Source organism: Vanessa cardui, chromosome 24, assembly GCF_905220365.1.
Source record: "Vanessa cardui chromosome 24, ilVanCard2.1, whole genome shotgun sequence".
Lineage (NCBI taxonomy): Eukaryota > Metazoa > Arthropoda > Insecta > Lepidoptera > Nymphalidae > Vanessa > Vanessa cardui.
In genome coordinates this window covers 7270242-7287293 of record NC_061146.1, presented here as the reverse complement: position 1 = coordinate 7287293, position 17052 = coordinate 7270242, and the positions used below count along the sequence as shown (strand labels likewise).

At 37.6% G+C, this 17052-nt stretch overlaps 2 protein-coding genes across 2 annotated transcripts; both read right to left on the bottom strand.

Moving 5' to 3' along the window:
• Positions 1-1020: 1020 nt before the first annotated feature.
• On the bottom strand, positions 1021-2558 carry LOC124540250. Its single transcript, XM_047117715.1, has 3 exons — positions 2486-2558; positions 1502-2032; positions 1021-1313 (listed from the first exon to the last, which is right to left on the bottom strand). Exons 1-3 carry the CDS (start codon positions 2556-2558, stop codon positions 1021-1023), a joined length of 897 nt encoding a protein of 298 aa, XP_046973671.1.
• A 6300-nt stretch (positions 2559-8858) lies between these two features.
• On the bottom strand, positions 8859-16785 carry LOC124540249. Its single transcript, XM_047117714.1, has 4 exons — positions 14290-16785; positions 13426-14236; positions 12411-12957; positions 8859-9021 (listed from the first exon to the last, which is right to left on the bottom strand). Exons 1-4 carry the CDS (start codon positions 16783-16785, stop codon positions 8859-8861), a joined length of 4017 nt encoding a protein of 1338 aa, XP_046973670.1.
• Between the last annotated feature and the right edge of the window lie 267 nt (positions 16786-17052).

Below are 17052 nucleotides of genomic sequence, written 5' to 3'. Positions count from 1 at the left end.
AGGAATAATCTTTTTCATTTCTTGCAATAATTTCGCTAATTCCCTCATTTTTCGAGAAGTTACGTTAACAAAATTGTTTTTCCCTGTGGGTTTTCATGTACTAGGATCCAAAAGAACATATTGAGACATCTGATTTGGTAACGAGTTTCTGGCCATAACAAAGCATTTTTTAAGGGTGTGGGATATACGGATTTCTTGGAATTTTGAGAATTTTCGCTTTGATCTTGAATAGGGGAATTTGATTCCGTAACGGAATATTGGTATTGGTAAAACTATCTACATATTTTTTATTATTCTGGGACGTCGAAATCGGAGACGATTCCAATGTATCATCAACAGGTCTAGTAAGTATCTTTATAGGTGTTTGGTGAGATGAAGGTAGTTCACCAAATTTGGATGATTTTTTTTTTGTCTGATTGTTTATGGTTACGCATTTTTCGTGTTTATCAGCAGCTATATTCATATCATTTTGTACTACAGATGCTATTTGAGAAGTTAGTGCTTCTTTGGAAATGATAGGTTTGCTATTTTCTACTTTTCTTTCCGTTTCATTAGGTGGTGAGAATCTTTCTTGAGGAACTGGCGTAGTCACAGAATCAGTTGAATTGTTGGTTGGTAATGTTCCCGATGGCTTAAATAATTTATCGTTGTCTGTATTTGCCACTTTTTCTTTGGAACGTATGATTGTAGGAACATCACTACATTTTTTTGTATGACAAATAATGATTCTTCCACAATAGCTTCTTGTGTGAGAAATATAAGAATTACGGGAACATTACTAACGTTAACCTGCTCGGAAATTTTATTTTGAATGTAAAATCATCTAGAAAATCACCTGCCGCTTTTGAATTTGTTGCTAACTCTTGTTGCGTCTCTTTAAAAGTAAAAGCCGCGTGATATCAGCGAACTCGCGTGAGAGTAATTGATGATACCGCGTATCGCCAGTCGACACCTTTATAGACAGCACATCTATACAATTTAAAGCCGCACAAGCGCTATTAGATAAAGAAGTAGTGTTATCTAGAAGTTTCTGGTGGAAGTCCGAGGTTCAGGTTGTTTGTACCCGTACGTATTGATGGTCGACCCGTTGACTGCCGTGAGCTTGTACGTCGTTGGTTCACGACGTTCCCGTAGCATGGAGAGGGGGAATACGCACAAGTCGCTACCGGTGTCGACCAGGAACTGCGTCTTCGTCCATTTGTCCGTGACGAACAGGCGACCAGAGGTGATGGGGCTGTTGTCGCGATTACCGACCGCCCAGAGAGTTTTCCGCCGCCTTGAAGTCGCAGGGACGGACACACTTCTTGGCTCCGCTGCCGAACTTAGACTAACTGACTACTAGACTAACTAGACTAACCAGCAAAGCGGGAACTTACTGTACCTGTAGTTCGACCGCGAGCGTGGACGGCTCCACGTCCTGCTGCGAGACCTGGGTCTGCGGTCTCTGGTAGTGAGGCTTTGTAATTGCATAGGTAGCTCGGCGACTTCTCGAGTCAGAGACTCGATGCTGGATCCCGGATTGGTGCTGCTCCTCGCAGCGACATCTTGAGTTGGTGTCGGCACAATGTCGTGGATTCTGTCCGCGAGGCAGGCAGGCAGGCCAGGGTGTCCAGACTCGCATGAGGTTGAGCTGCTAGTATGGATTGGATGTTTCCAGGAAGTCGGCTCGTCCAGATGGTGCGCAGAAACTCGTTCGTCACTTCTTGATCTACTAGGCCCTGGAGATGCCGAAGAAATTGTGACGGTCTGCGGTCACCCAGTTCCTCGTGCATCAGAAGTTGCTGTACCTTCTTCTCATTTGAAGCACTCAATCTTCGGATTAGCTCTGACTTGAGCTTCTCGTATTTATCCCGAGCAGTAGGATTGGTAATAATGTCCTTGACTGCACGCGCGTATTGCCGATCTAATTGTGAGACAACGTAAAAGAATTTTGTTGCATCGTTGGTGATGCCTGCGATCATGAACTGGCCTTCCAGTTGTGCGAACCAGATGTCAGGTTCGTCCGGCCAAAATGGTGGAACTCGCACGCCCACTTTTCAAATTTCAGACGCGGCGTTTTCTCCACCCGTCTGATCGTCCTTAGTGCCGCACCCAGTAGCCATCTTGTAATCCACACGGTATTCAAAATGGGGTCACCAGTGTAGGTAGTTGTGGTTTTAATGTTTGTTGATTACCTTACAATCTCCGGCGGCTGGTGGTGTGAGATAGGTAAATAATACTCACGTAGATATACACGAAACGTATAATACACGAAGAAAGGTTCACAAAGCAAAGCACAGCACAGAAAGAATGTCAGAAGGAGAAATACAGAGGAAATAGAAAGTGCAAGCACTTAGAGTAACACACAATAAACAGAAATAACACAAAGCAGATAGTACGTATAGGCACATAACAAAAGCAACGTTAAAGCGATGATTAAGCGGCGCGAGCGCGAGCGACATGCGAATGGCGTTAAGACGTGTATCCGACTGGCGGTATGCCGTACGCGGTAGCTCCACTTGGCGGCGCTTGCGCATCGTACGAGCGGCGACTAACGGTTGTCGGTTACCGTTAGCCATACTGCCGCTTCAGACGGATTTGCTACATAAATATTCACAAATATGGCTACAATAGTTCAGTATTTAAAAGACAAGGGAGATTAAGAAAAAAACAAAGAGGTTTGAATACAGGATTTCTATCAAGATTTCTGCTAAGAAAATAGGGTGGTGGGCTCCATCCAACATTTGATCTAAGGGGGCTCATCTGACATATGTTGCAACAAAGCATTTCCACTTAGTATCTCAGATAAATGTTATAGATTTATTACAGAAGAACAACTCGATATTTAAGATACAAGCCTATATCTATCTACCAATTGTAGAATCACAGCGATAATTACTGTGACTTTACTACAACAATGAAACCCTACAACATAACTCTACCATTTGGTCTTTTTTCTGCGCCTCGAACATTTGATGCCTTATCAAGCTGGATTGTAGATCCTGCGTACAAATGGTTCCCGACTAATGGTCTATCTGGACAATTTTCTTTTGGTCAACCAAGACAGAAACTCATTGGTGAACCAAGTTACAGAGACCATAACCATTTTAGAAATTCTAGAGTGGCAAAAACACAAAGGAGTTACGCACTCTCTATCCTTATTAGAGTTAACACTGAAGCTAATTGAGTTGGCCGAGCGACTACACATAAACATTTCGGCGGTGTATCTCTCGGGGAGGTACAGCGGCATAGCCGACCGCCTTTCAATGAACCAACCAGTGCCAGAATAGCAATTGTTGCCCCCGGCCTCCGAAGCCGTATTCAGAATATGGAGCGTCCCCGAAGTCGTCTTATTGGTGTTCAAAGACAGCGTCTTCTTATTGGCGTTAAAAGAGAGTGAGACGGTATGTGACCTGCAGAGATGGTTGCGCCTTATGCTGCGACGTATTCAGTCGACAGTGGGATTATGAGTGGGTATGACTGTTTCCACCACCAAGTGGCCACATGCGACTACATGCCACCACAATGGTGTTGCGTAACCTAAACACGGCGAGGGGACATATATATAATATTAGCTACATATTGTATTTTGGTTGACAGATTTACGAGTATGCAGTCTGGCAGAACCATTGATGTTACCAAACCGACAGCATTATTTAATAATCTGAACCCACCACAACTAGAGGAGTTAAAGCTACTGGTTGGGGGTGACCAGATAAAAGAGCGCAGTGGTTCTGATGAAAGGGATATAAATAAATAAATATTTGGATTGTTTTATTTCACCCTTGACAAAGTTTTTGACAGAAGAGTATTTTTATTTTTTAATTTAAAAAAAACAATATCAGTGATCTTTCTAATTTATCTTTGAATACTTCGTATTTTCGCTTTTTGTTTTTGCAACTTTCGGTCGAAGATAAGGCAATAAGATAATGACAGGTATTTTGTAAGATATATATATTTACATAAGTATAAGAAAATAAATAATATTTTTTTTTAAATTCCGTTTAAATCCATACAACAAAGTTGTTTTACGCGAAATTTTATTAGATTCTGGTTATCGTGCCATTGATGATCAAGGGTATCTTCTTCCACTTTCTCATAAGTGTATCAAAGAATATCGATAAAGATGGCGGATAAAGGTTCATTAATCACACCAAAGCACGTGTACACGATAGTTTAGTGTACGTGCTGGGTTTAAAGATATGATTTTGGAAGTTTTCAATATTCGAAAACAAGAATTAAGCATTTGCGAGAATGATAATGATTACAGTGCCAATTACTCAGACCAAAATACAAATATCAGTTCAACTTATGTTGAAGTTATCTTGGCAATTTCTAAAGAGAAATGGCGAAATATCACACGCCAAGGAAAAATAGCAAAAGAATATATTGGAAACTGCGGCCGGGATGGGCAGATGTGCAAAAGAAGGATTTTGTACTGAATGTGAATTGCACTCTTTTAAAAGAGCCATCAAAAGATTGTGATGCTATTCTCGAATGCATCGTTGAAGGCATTACAGCGACGTGTCACTCCGGACAAAAAAGACGGCAATTGAGATGTAGTCGTCGCCGCGTGGTGGCCGACATACTTATTGATGACGGCAAAGACGCGGTGACATGGTTGCATAAAGAAGCCGGCCGTATAAAGAACTTCGGAGATAAAAATCCACCAATTTTGCTGCGAATGTAGTTGTTCGGAAAGCCAAAGAACAGCGACTATTGAGTAAGTACGGTTTACAGTTTGGAAACCCTGCACTAAATTTACTGAAAAGTGCTAAATACGGTAAGCTAGTCGGTTGAATATATTACAATCCATAAGCTGGTATAAATTTAACTGTATATATTGGCGTCCCGAACAACTTCAATGATCCTAATGCAACATTGGCTGTTAATGCTACGGGCGGCATTGCAAAAGGCAACAAGCCTCGCAAGCCGCACATCTTTTTGTATCAGTGCGTACTCGTAACACGTGAAGGTAGTTGCCAACTTTCCAAATGGTTTCAGCCGATCAAAGATCGATCATTGTAAGTTATTTTTTGAGTCATATTCTCGCTGCTTATGCTCCGATTCCACCGATTGTCGTTACAGATTTTGAGGGGTCCTTGCTAATTGCGAATGCGAAAATACTGGGCGGGTGCGTAAATTTGAACGATTACTTACAAAAGTGCTATTATTCTATTACAAACAAAGCAACGTCGTTACCATTGACGTTTATGCGCTTAGATGTTTGGTATCTGATGTCCATGATTACGCGATGATTGCCCTCCTTAGAGGAAAACATAAAACACTGGTACGAAGATTTTATAAACCATGTATCGGAAGAGCTCATCAAATAACCAACCTAGAAGAATTATCCTGTGTCCTAGAATCTGTGTTTGTTGTGGCTCTCAGCAAATGCATCGGTTCTGAACCAAATGGAAAGATGCCTACCATCGGTGGATTGATTGCATTTCTTAAACAGCTAGATAAAAGGAATAAATCTTAATATCGCGCGCGCAGTGTGCTGAGGCCATTTTGCGGGAAAACTAGAGATTGCTTTTTTGACTTTTGTCATTTGTGAAATAAAAAAAGTTGGAAAGTTTTTATTAATTTTTGCTTACGCGAGTTGGGGGCCCCGTGGCCCGTGGGCCCCGTATAATTGATACAGCAAATACGGCGGTAGCTACGCCCCTTAGAATTTTATTAATTAGATCACACAAACAAGATTACTTGTACTTGCTTTTAAACGAAAGGACAATAAATTCACATATTCTGACCTGTAAAATAAAATAATTAGAGACTGATAAATAAGAAACTACGAAATATTATTTGTTTTTGCAAGAAAGACTTTTATGGCACTTAGAATTGCAAAGAACGTGCATTTTTTTGCATTTGCAGCGATTAGAGTTGCATTCGCCAGTACAGTTGCAGTATTGAAGGCCTTGATTGAACAAACCAGATGCAATCTATGCATTCTAAATGAAGTTCGAATAAGAAAGGCGCCTATTAATGTTCAGTATTAAATGAAAAACTGATAAATTTCAAAATATTTGTATTGAAAACAATGACTCCACACGCCAAGGCTTTAAAAATACGGTATTTGACAATAATTTGTAACTAAATCAATTATTGACCGAATTATAATAATGCTCATGGGATAATTTTGTCGCACTTGACGTCCGGTTCAGCAAGAGCGACAAGCACATAATTTTTGGTAATAAAAAAAATCACAGACAATCATTATTCAAATGTTTAGGTATTCACACACACAATTACAAAGCAACAGTCATAATTGGGATGATTTTGCTCGTAGACTTACTTTAATATCGCTGGGATCAACATATAAACCTGATTTCACTGACGTGGAATCTTGTTAGTGGCATCAATAAGAATATCGGATAAAACAGTGATTTTATTTTGAAGTGAAAATGAAAATGTTTTCTTATCATTATTCAAAGGAACTACAGAAGCATAGATATTAGTATTCTGATTGATGATGATTCACAGATAAGTTATTGATAAAATCCAGATGTTTGCCATGGGAGCAAATTTCACCAACGTCACATAAGAAACAACTCATATTTCTCATAGTGATTCTAGGATTAAATTTATCCCATAAGACTTGGTGCACGGCAAGAGTACCTCTAAATTTAGGTTTACCATAATTACGAAGAGCCAAACCAGGACGCAGAAGAGAAAGAGGCACATTTTCATTTGAAATGCAATCAAAATTATTATGATTTTTTTTTATGTGATAGGTCGAAAACTAGCACGAGACTCACCTAATGGAAAGTGATTACACCGCCCATGGATATCTGCAGCACCAGGGTGCTAGCAGGTGCGTTGCCAGACTTTGAGGAAGGAAATTGAAAACATATTACTAAATGTGAATATATTTTTTATTAAAAAGAAAAAGAGACAAAGTACAATTAATACAAACAACACAAAAATATTGCCCGGTTATATTATTCACCCACGCTTGCATTATATTTTTCACTAGAGTGCATTTTCTTCAGAATCGTTTTGTCGTGCTTCATTTTGTCATATAATTCACTGCATGACATGTTCAAGTTGAGTTTGCACTTAAGCACAGCAGTCTTCCATCCTCCCCCGATCGTCAACCCCTTTTTTTTTAATTTGGCACCTCATTATGTTGCTCGTGAAAATGGGTGAATAGCTGGACCCATTTCTCAGTGTGAATTAGCTTCATTGGAATTTTGGAAGAAGCTTTTTGCCAATAACACCTCATCAAACAGCTCATTTCAACAATTCGATTTTTTGTTTTACTGTTAAAACATGTACTCGTATTTTGGCACCATCTTTTGTTTAACTCTTTACCATTGAAAAAATATTAAATTAGATTCATTATTAAATGTTTTGTAAACAATGTGATGTGTTACACAAGTTTGGCATATTCTTTGTAAGCATTCTGTGTTATATGAATCACAACACAGCGTTGTGGTCTTTTTCATTAACTATAGTTGCCTTATTCAAAGCGCTCACCAATAGTTCCATATTTTTATTTAATTCCAAGTTTTATTTAAAAACGCAAGATCAGCCAGAAACTGAGATCTCCGTTTGATGAGATAATGCAAGAGATTCAAACTTTTCCGCTCTGGCTAATTGTAATGAAACTTCATATGAGGCAGCCTAGCTTTGTAATTTTGGTTTGCAGTATTAGTTTTTTTTTGTACTCAGCCACCATAACTTGTCTTGCTTCACCGACTTGTTTTTTGGCGTAGAATTCTACGCCAAAAAACAAGTCCAGAGACTATTTACGCCAGAGGGCTAATAGCCCAAGAGGGCTAATCTTGACATCAACTCTAGAACAGTATAATGGGTTGGCAGTTTTTGTTGAATTTATTTAGCTAGCTTTACATTAAAATCAATAAATCGTTGTTTTATGGCATGTACAGCATCAGATGATAATAATGTTTTATTGACTCTCCGATTCAAAAAGGTATCCCATATATGGGACCGGGTTAAGGTTCCGGTTGATATCAATTTTTAAAAAATCTTTATCTGTGGTAGCAGTATTCGGTTGGTGGTTCAATGAAAAACCAGCGTGTGTCACATACATGTAAAATCTTCAACGGTGCTTCACCACTATTAATAGTTTCGTAAATTTCTTTATATTTTTTACCGGCCAAACCCGATTTCAGGAAAACTAGTTTTGCCTAGGCTAAACTAGTTCTTCCTATACGCGATAGGATTAACTAGTGTGGCCTAGTCCAAACCAATTTGTCCTAAGCCCGATAGGAAAAACCAGTTTATGCTAGGCCAAACTAATTGATCCTGATATAAATACGCACTAATCTAGAATAAACTAATATGGCCTAGTCTAAACCTTATAGTATATCTAGAATGTCAAAATAAATTAACTGAATATAATACTCCGTAATTGGAAAAATAATCATTTTATTAATTATTCGTCGCTACATGTTAAAATCATACTATGACAAATTATACTGTTTTTTTAAAAGAAGCAGTAATCATATCTCAATTATTTAAAAATTTATTTATTTAAAACCATAATAATGGTTCGTCGCTACAAATTAAGGATTATAATTGGCAATACAAACTATAATACTATAAGAAATAATACTGATTTTTTTTTAATAATCAATAATCATATTAAGCCTATTATTAAAATTGTTATTTACTTTTACATGATTTGCTTTGAAATTAAAAAAAAGTAATTAAGTGAGAAAAAATAAAACCTGCAATATATTTTCTGGAGCACACCATGTTTAGTGCCAATTTTGTAAAAACATTCGTCATTTTTTCTGAACAATAACTATTGGAGTTATCACCTCACCTTTGCCTTTGTCAACATCTGATATCGGTATAGTCACATTATCTCCAATGTTGGCAGGTGGATGAGATTTGTCAGAAGTAACTTACATTTTCTTAGCCGGTTTCACAAGATTTTCTGCTGCAGTTTTTCTAGCTTTATCAATGTCATTTTCAGATGAAGAAACTTTTTCTTGGTTACTAATTTCAGCAATGTTATCATCACTATCTTCTGTCAGGTTAACATTGCTATCATCTTCTATTACCTTCCTTAAATCATTTCATCCTTAATATCATTTATGATTTCTTGCGGCAAAGAGGAAGTCGACAGTCCTACTCTGGGCTCTATTCCAAGTAATGCCTTGTATGGCGATTGTTTTATCCCTGCATGGTAGGCGCATTTCGTGAATTGAACATATCTCAAGCTTTCTGACCATTTCGTTAAAATTTTGTCCTTCATCCGAGATCCTATGATATTCTCGATATGTGTAATGGTGTCTTTTTTCAGATTTTTCTGACATAATAACGGCGATTATGTTGTAGCTATCTGCCTTGGTTCGTTCGACTTCTGGCACGCGTACCCTAACGCTGTCCCCTATTTTTCTAACTGGAAATTTTGTGTTTGATGGTTTTAAATTTTTTCAGTTTGATTTTGGAGAGACTCGCTCGCAGAATCTCGAACTTCTTGAATTTTAGTGGAAGTAGTGGCGATGATTGAGACAAGCTCTTTATCTATATTTTGATTTTCTGAATTGATAATCGTTTCTTCCTTATATAGGAATTTCTTTGGAATTTTCCTGATTTGAGTTAATTTCAAGCTCACGGTGCAATTCAGGTTCAATTTACACAGAATGAGCATCAACTGGATAAATTATTCGAAGGAAGTCTCAATTTGTTGAAAATGGATATTTTTTCGACAATAATTTTAACAATAAATATTAAATAATCAGAGTAAAGATATTCGATGATTGAATGTGAATGAGTGAAAGTTTGAATAATGGAATGAAAGAGAAATCTATTATCTATGAAGGTTTGAATTTTTGTATATTCCAACAGATATCAACTGAGTGCACGCCCGTAGTACAATCCAAGGAGTAACAGTCGTCAGCATCAGCATGTTGAGGGTCTTGAAATCTTTCAGAAAATTCTTCGCTTGTAATATGTGGAATAGCAACAGCGGGCAGAAAAGTTTTAACCTAATATTTGGTTAACAACCAAACATAGCTTCATAAGGACTCGTATTTATTCGTGAGTGAGTGAGTTTTCATAAATGTATGAATCTTAGACTTTCTGACCAATGTGTTGTTATTTTGACCGCCTGCCTGTGATTGCATGTCAATAAGATCTACTTGACGTCTTGAATTGAATTCAGTACTCTTAACGGACCTTACTACCAACCTCTTTTTAATAATAATAATATTCTTATTATATTATAATAATAAATTATAGATAATATTCATTTTCTTTTGGCATGGTTGCCACAAGTTCAAATAAATAATTGTAAGTTCAAGTGTAATATTCTTATATTTATTTTTAAGCTATTATATTGCTTATAGTGTCCTTACTTGTACTATTAAATGAAACTACACACTGTTGTTAAAACTCAATATTTAATTAATGCAAAGAAATGTATTGTACAAATAAATAAAGAAAACTATTGCGTGATCTAGGATTGGGTACAATGCCATCTACTGGTGGGAAGCCAAAAACAAATAAAATTGTATGACTTAATATAATTTTTACTTGAGCGAAACTATACCGCGATTCAAAAGTATACTAGCGCCATCTGTTACGCGTATGCTTAGTTATAACTTACAATACTAATAAAATATATTAATTATTAACTTAAATCTGACAAATTAATATTGGATTCAACATTCCGCCCACCAAAGAACTTGTTCTTTTAGTAGTTCATATGAACGATGTAAATTCTTACATGACAACCGCCCACCGTGATACACAGGAACAAAAAAAAAGTACAAGAATATATCAACTGACATAACAGTCTTATTAAAATAACTTAACTTAACTTAAATACTATGCTTTAGTTATGCCAATACATTAAATAGCACTTGGCAGAATAGAAACCTTATTGATTGGACGTTTGATCAATCCATTTTTAGTTTTAATAGTCAGTACAATTTTAGTAATGCTTTCAACACTGTAGACTTTGATATTCTTCTTGCTATTTTGTGTTCTCTTAACATATCTCCTAAAGTAATTGACTGGTTTCATTCTTACTTGTATGGGCGCCGGCAACGGATAAGAGTTCAAGATTCTTTCTCAGAATGGGCTCCTATAACTGCTGGCGTTCCACAAGGTGGCGTGTTGTCTCCCCTCTTGTTTTCGGTCTTTATAAGTACCATCACTTCTCATATATCTTCTCTCTATCACCTGTATGCAGATGATCTTCAGATCTATTCACAAAGTAAAATTGCGAACCTTCATGAAACTATACACTTAGTTAATAATGATTTATTAAATATTTCTAAGTGGTCTACTGCATTTGGATTACGAATAAACCCAAATAAAACACAGGTGCTGATTATTGGTAGTTCAAAATTAATTTCTCGTATATCTTTTTCGGATCTCCCGGTTGTACACTTTAATGGTGTTAACATACCATTCAGTGTTACAGCTAGAAATTTGGGAATTACCTTTGACCAGCACCTGTCTTGGGAACCACAGATAAGTGAGGTAAGTAAAAAAATTTTTGCAGCCTTTGGCTCCCTTCGAAGATTACGCAACTTTCTACCCATCCCTACCAAAATTATGTTAGCACAGTCACTCCTACTACCAATTCTCGATTATGCTGACGCATGTTATCTTGATCTAAAAGAGGAGCAACTTAACAAACTTGAGCGTCTCCAAAATCTTTGCATCCGATTCATATTTGGTCTTCGTAAATATGATCACGTTTCTGAATTTCGTAAAAAGCTCAAGTGGCTCCCAATCCGGCTTCGCAGGAATACTCACATCCTTCAACTTCTATACTGTATTCTGTTCAATCCGTCTTCTCCTTCATATCTAAAAGAACGTTTTCAATTTCTCAGTTCTTCACATAGCCATAATCTTCGTTCTGAAGAGAATTTGGTTTTAAAAATACCACCCCATACAACATCTTTTTATAGTAACTCATTTACAGTCTATTCAATTCGTCTTTGGAACTCTCTGCCACTAGAAGCAAGACGTGCACCAAACATTACTTCTTTTAAAAAAATGATAAAAGAGCACTATCTTGCTTCATGAAGAAATACTGTAATTAAATATTTTATTTATTATGTAAGTATCTATAGTATGTAAATGTATATATTTATAATGTGTATGTATATTATATTATTATATAATTATATATTTATGGAATTTTTATTTATGTATCGTATATATACATATATATATTGTATCTATTTTTTTTTATGTATTAAATAATTTGTACACCCCTACCATCCTATCTCTCTCCTCTACCAAAGGTTGCCTGGAAGAGATCGCTGTTTTAGCGATAAGGCCGCCTATTGTACATTTTTCTATTCTTTGTTTTTGTAAAATTGTTCCTATTATTTTTGTCTATATTGGTGTGCAATAAAGAGTATATAAATAAAATAAATACTCTAGTGAGTCCATCATGGCCAGAATGCTTTTGTTCTATTTTGCCTAGTAACCATTTTGTTGGTGGTAGGTTATGATCTTTAATCACAACGATGTTGCCTATATCCGGATCTTGCTTCTTTGTGAACCACTTGTACCTTTGATTGAGGCTAACCAGGTATTCTTCTGACCATTTTCTCCAAAAATCATTTACCATTTTTTGTGTCATCTTCCATCTCTGCAGGCCAGTTACTTGTACGTCAGTCGGAGCTTCATCGGGAATCGCAACCATTTGTTCACCGATTAAAAAATGACCGGGAGTTAATGGTTGTGGATCTCCGGGGTCTTCACTCAAATATGTCATAGGCCGTGAATTAAGGCAGGCCTCAATCTGGGTCAGAACAGTTGAGAGTTCCTCAAAAGTTAAAGTTGAATCTCCAATCACGCGTTTAAGGTGTGTCTTGGCTGATTTTATACCTGCTTCCCATAGACCACCAAAGTTAGGTGCATTTGGTGGGATGAAATGCCAAGAGGTTCCGTCGTTTGCAAGTACCTGAGCGATTTCTATAGGGAGCTTGGATTGGGCAGTGAGGAACATTTCTCTTAACTCCTTTTCCGCTCCTACGAAATTAGTCCCGTTATCACTATATAAATCGAGGCATTGGCCTCTTCGAGATACAAATCGTCGAAATGCGGAAATAAAGCCCTTTGAAGATAAATCCGATACTGCTTCCAGATGTATCGCTTTGGTAGACATACATATGAAGAGGCATATGTACCCCTTATATGATTTTGATCCTCTGCCAGGTGAAAACCTTATATTTATAAAACCAGTGAAATCAACACCAGAAGATTTAAAGGGCCTTGAAGGTTTCAGCCTGCACTTTGGTAGCTGACCCATAAGCTGGTTGTTATTTTGTTGGGAAAATCGTAAACATTTAACACATTCGCGATAACATTTTTTAACTCTTTCTCTAGCCCGTACTATCCAATACTTGGAGCGTAGGTAATTTAGCATGATTTGCGGCCCACCGTGCATAGTTTTATAATGGGCATCAGTTATTAATAATGAAGTAAGATGGCTATTACTCGGTAAAATAACTGGATGCTTTACATCAAATCTCGCTTCTGACTCCTTAATACGGCCACCTACTCTCAAGACTCCATTTTTTTCTAAAATGGGGCAGAGAGTATGCAATGAACTTTTTCTTTTAACTTCTCCATGAGAGTTTATATGTTGTATTTCTTCCGCATAATAAATATGTTGGGTGTTTCTTATAATGATCTGAAGAACTTCATCCATTTCTTTCACATTAATAATTTCAAACTCTTTGATCCTTCGTTCTTTTGATATTATTACTCTATTTTTCCTTGATGACCTTAATATTCCTATGTATCTCTTACAATATGCTAAAATCCTGACCATTCTTGTTAAGTTTGAAAATCTTGTCCAGACAAATTCCTGTTCTGATTGAATGACGGCTGTTAAAGTCTTTATGGGCCGCTCCTCAACAGAGGTGGAGAAATCATCGCGAAAATCGTACGTATAGTTGTGGTGCAGGCAGGCTGGACCGTGCCACCACATCGTAAGACCAGCTAAATCAGCTCCTTTTATACCCCTAGAAGCAAAATCTGCAGGATTATTAATTGTTTCGATGTGACGGAACTGACTGGAATCTAGCATGGTATGAATTTCCGAAACCCTGTTACTAACAAATGTATTCCATCGCGTCGGTTCTCCACGAACCCAAGCTAATACGACTGTGGAATCCGACCATGCGTATAAATCTTCTTTAGGTATTTGCATAATTTGCGAAACTTCGTAAATCAATTTAGTCGCGAGCAAGGCGGCGCATAACTCTAGCCGAGGAATACTTATTTCCTTTTCAACTGGAGATACCTTTGTTTTGGATGTCACCAAATTAACACGATATTGCCGAAAGCATCCGTCACTTTCATATAGACAGCACCAGCGTATGCTGCCTGAGATGCATCTGCAAACGCGTGTAATTCTATTTTATCATCCTTATGAGACTGCAACCATCTTGGTATAACAATATTTCTTACGTTGTGCAGATCTTGACGAAATGAGCACCATTCCTTATACAACTCGGTGGGTAAGTTCTCATCCCAATCTAGCTTAGCCTTCCATAATTTTTGGATGAATATCTTTGCTGTTATAATTACTGGCGAAATCCAGCCCATTGGATCATATAATCTAGCAATATCAGAAAGAACCTTGCGCTTCGTAATACGTTCACATAAATTTGGTAGTTGTAGTGTATACTCGAAACTATCAGTGGTTTTATTCCAACTAATACCCAACACCTTAATCGTATTATTGATTTTGTAAATTAAGGGTTTGTCTAATTTCTTGCATCCATCTTCAATATGATTCATTAATCTCTCACTGTTACTACACCATTTTTGTAGGCAAAACCCACCTGCACTCATCAGGTTATTCATTTCTTCAAATATCTCTACTGCTTCCATCTCCGTCTCACATCCTGTTAGCAAGTCATCTATGTAATAATCCTGAAGAGCGATTTTAGCTGCACGAGGGTACTGTGCTTCTTCATCCTTTGCAAGTTGTTGTAATGCCTTTACAGCCAAATAAGGGGCACAGGCAGTACCAAAAGTAAGTCTCAAAAGTTTGTAATGTTCAATAGGATCATTAGGGTTCGATCGCCAAAGAATGCGCTGAAAGTCAGTGTCCTTCTCCTCTACTCGAACTTGTCTGTACATTTGTACGAGATCTGCTATTATGCAAAAAGGATGACGTCTCCATCGCATCAAAATGTGGCGCAGATCTTGCTGCAGCTTCGGTCCAACAAGAAAACAATCGTTCAAAGACACCTTGTTCACGCCCTTGCAAGACGCATCGAAGACGATGCGTACCTTAGTTGTCTCTTTATCTTCTCGGATCACTGGATGATGAGGCAAGTACACGGCCTTTGGGTTATGTATGTCTTCAATGTTCTGTATCTGTACCATGTGATTTTGGTCCTTGTATCCATTAATTACGCGTTTGTATTCTTCATATAAAGGTGGATTATTTTGCAATTTTCGCTCTAAGTAGTGGAATCTACGCAAGGCTATATCTCTTGTCTTACCTTCAACACATCTTGGATTATGTTCTTTGAAAGGTAAACGCACCACGTATCGACCTTCGTTATCTCTTGTAGTAGTGGCTTCAAAAAATTGTTCACATTTAATTTCTTCTTTCGTAAACTTCTTCAAAATTGCATCAGGCTCTCTTTCAATTTCCCAGAATTTTTTTAATAGGTCATCCTCTTTTACTCTTATATGAAAACCGACTAATTGGGGGTTTTTTGCAGTGACATTGTTTCTTACTCGACCTGATAGAACCCAACCAAATTGTGTCTCTTGCGCTATCGGGCCCTTCTCTGTTGGATGTTTTAAGAGGCCCTCTAGAATTATTTCTTCATACACTTCTACTCCTAGAATCATATCGATTTTTGCAGGTGATCCATACTCAGGGTCAGCCAAGCTAAGTCTCTTAATTTCTGGCCAGTCGGTAATCTTTGTTTGACATGTTGGTAAAAATGATGTCAACTTTGGTAATACGTAGGCATCAACATTTATTGCGTGCTTTGATTTTTGGTTGTGAATTGACTCTAGGCTTAAAGACACCATGCCTCTTGACCTTGCCAACTTATCACCTATACCGGAGACTAGACCATTGATATTGGTTCTCTTTAAACCCAGTGATTGTGTCATTGCTTCGTTTATAAAAGAACCCTCTGAACATGGATCAATAAGAACTCGTACAACTTGTGAGTACCCATTTGCGGAACTTGCTCTGACTATGGCAGTAGCCAACAACATTTCCTTCTGATTCCTTTTTGTAACCAAATGAGCTATCACTGGTGTCTCCCTTTCAGTATTATCCTTATTGACCTTGCCAACTTCTGATAAACTTGGTAGTTCACTCCTCTCCAGATGCAGCAAAGTGTGGTGTCGTCTACCGCAGCGGCGGCAACAAGTTGACGATCGACATTCTTTAACGGAATGTGTAGGTGCAAAACAATTGAAGCAGAGTCTCCTTGATTGTATTACTTCAGTTCTCTCTTTAGGAGTTTGCTTTGCAAATTGTTTGCATTGATATAACAGATGCTGACCCTTGCAAATAGTACAAGAAGGAATTGCTCGTTTATTATCTTCTTGGGCGGTGGAATGAAACACCTTTGCTTTGGTGTTGTTGGAATGTACATTTGGGGATTTTACCATGGACTTGTTGTTGCCACAGATCATTTCAAATGTCCGGAATCTTGACTCTAAGAAATTTACAAGTTGATTCCACGTTGGTAATGTTTCCGAATCTAACTCACTGACTTTTGCTTCCCACAACTTTCTTGACTCTGAGTCTAGTCTTGACACCACTATGTAGTTAACGATTACATCCCATGAGGTGGTGTCTATGCCCATGTTTTGCAATGATTTAAGCGATGAAGATGTAACATCCAGTAGTGACTTGATAGAACTTGCAGAGTCAGTGGCATTTCTTTGTGAGAGTAAACGATTCATAATTTCGTTGTTATAGCGTTTGTTGTTATAGCGGCGAATCAATTGCTGATAAGCGTCTTCGTAATTAGAATCTGTTGTGGTTAAATTCCTTAGTAGTGTTCCGGTTCTCCTGTTAGACTACTCTTTAAATAGTGCATCTTCTGTACTTGACTCAATGCAGTATTTTGA

Coding starts and splice junctions, on each gene's coding strand:
- LOC124540250 (XM_047117715.1), bottom strand. CDS start 2,558: ATGGCTAACGGTAACCGACAACCGTTAGTCGCCGCTCGTACGATGCGC. Junction 2,033..2,485: donor CCGCCAAGTGGAGCTACCGC/GTACGGCATACC, acceptor AAATTTGAAAAG/TGGGCGTGCGAGTTCCACCA. Junction 1,314..1,501: donor AATCCGGGATCCAGCATCGA/GTCTCTGACTCG, acceptor TAAGTTCGGCAG/CGGAGCCAAGAAGTGTGTCC.
- LOC124540249 (XM_047117714.1), bottom strand. CDS start 16,785: ATGGGCATAGACACCACCTCATGGGATGTAATCGTTAACTACATAGTG. Junction 14,237..14,289: donor CTGGTGCTGTCTATATGAAA/GTGACGGATGCT, acceptor TCCAAAACAAAG/GTATCTCCAGTTGAAAAGGA. Junction 9,022..12,410: donor AACCTACCACCAACAAAATG/GTTACTAGGCAA, acceptor AAATGATTTAAG/GAAGGTAATAGAAGATGATA.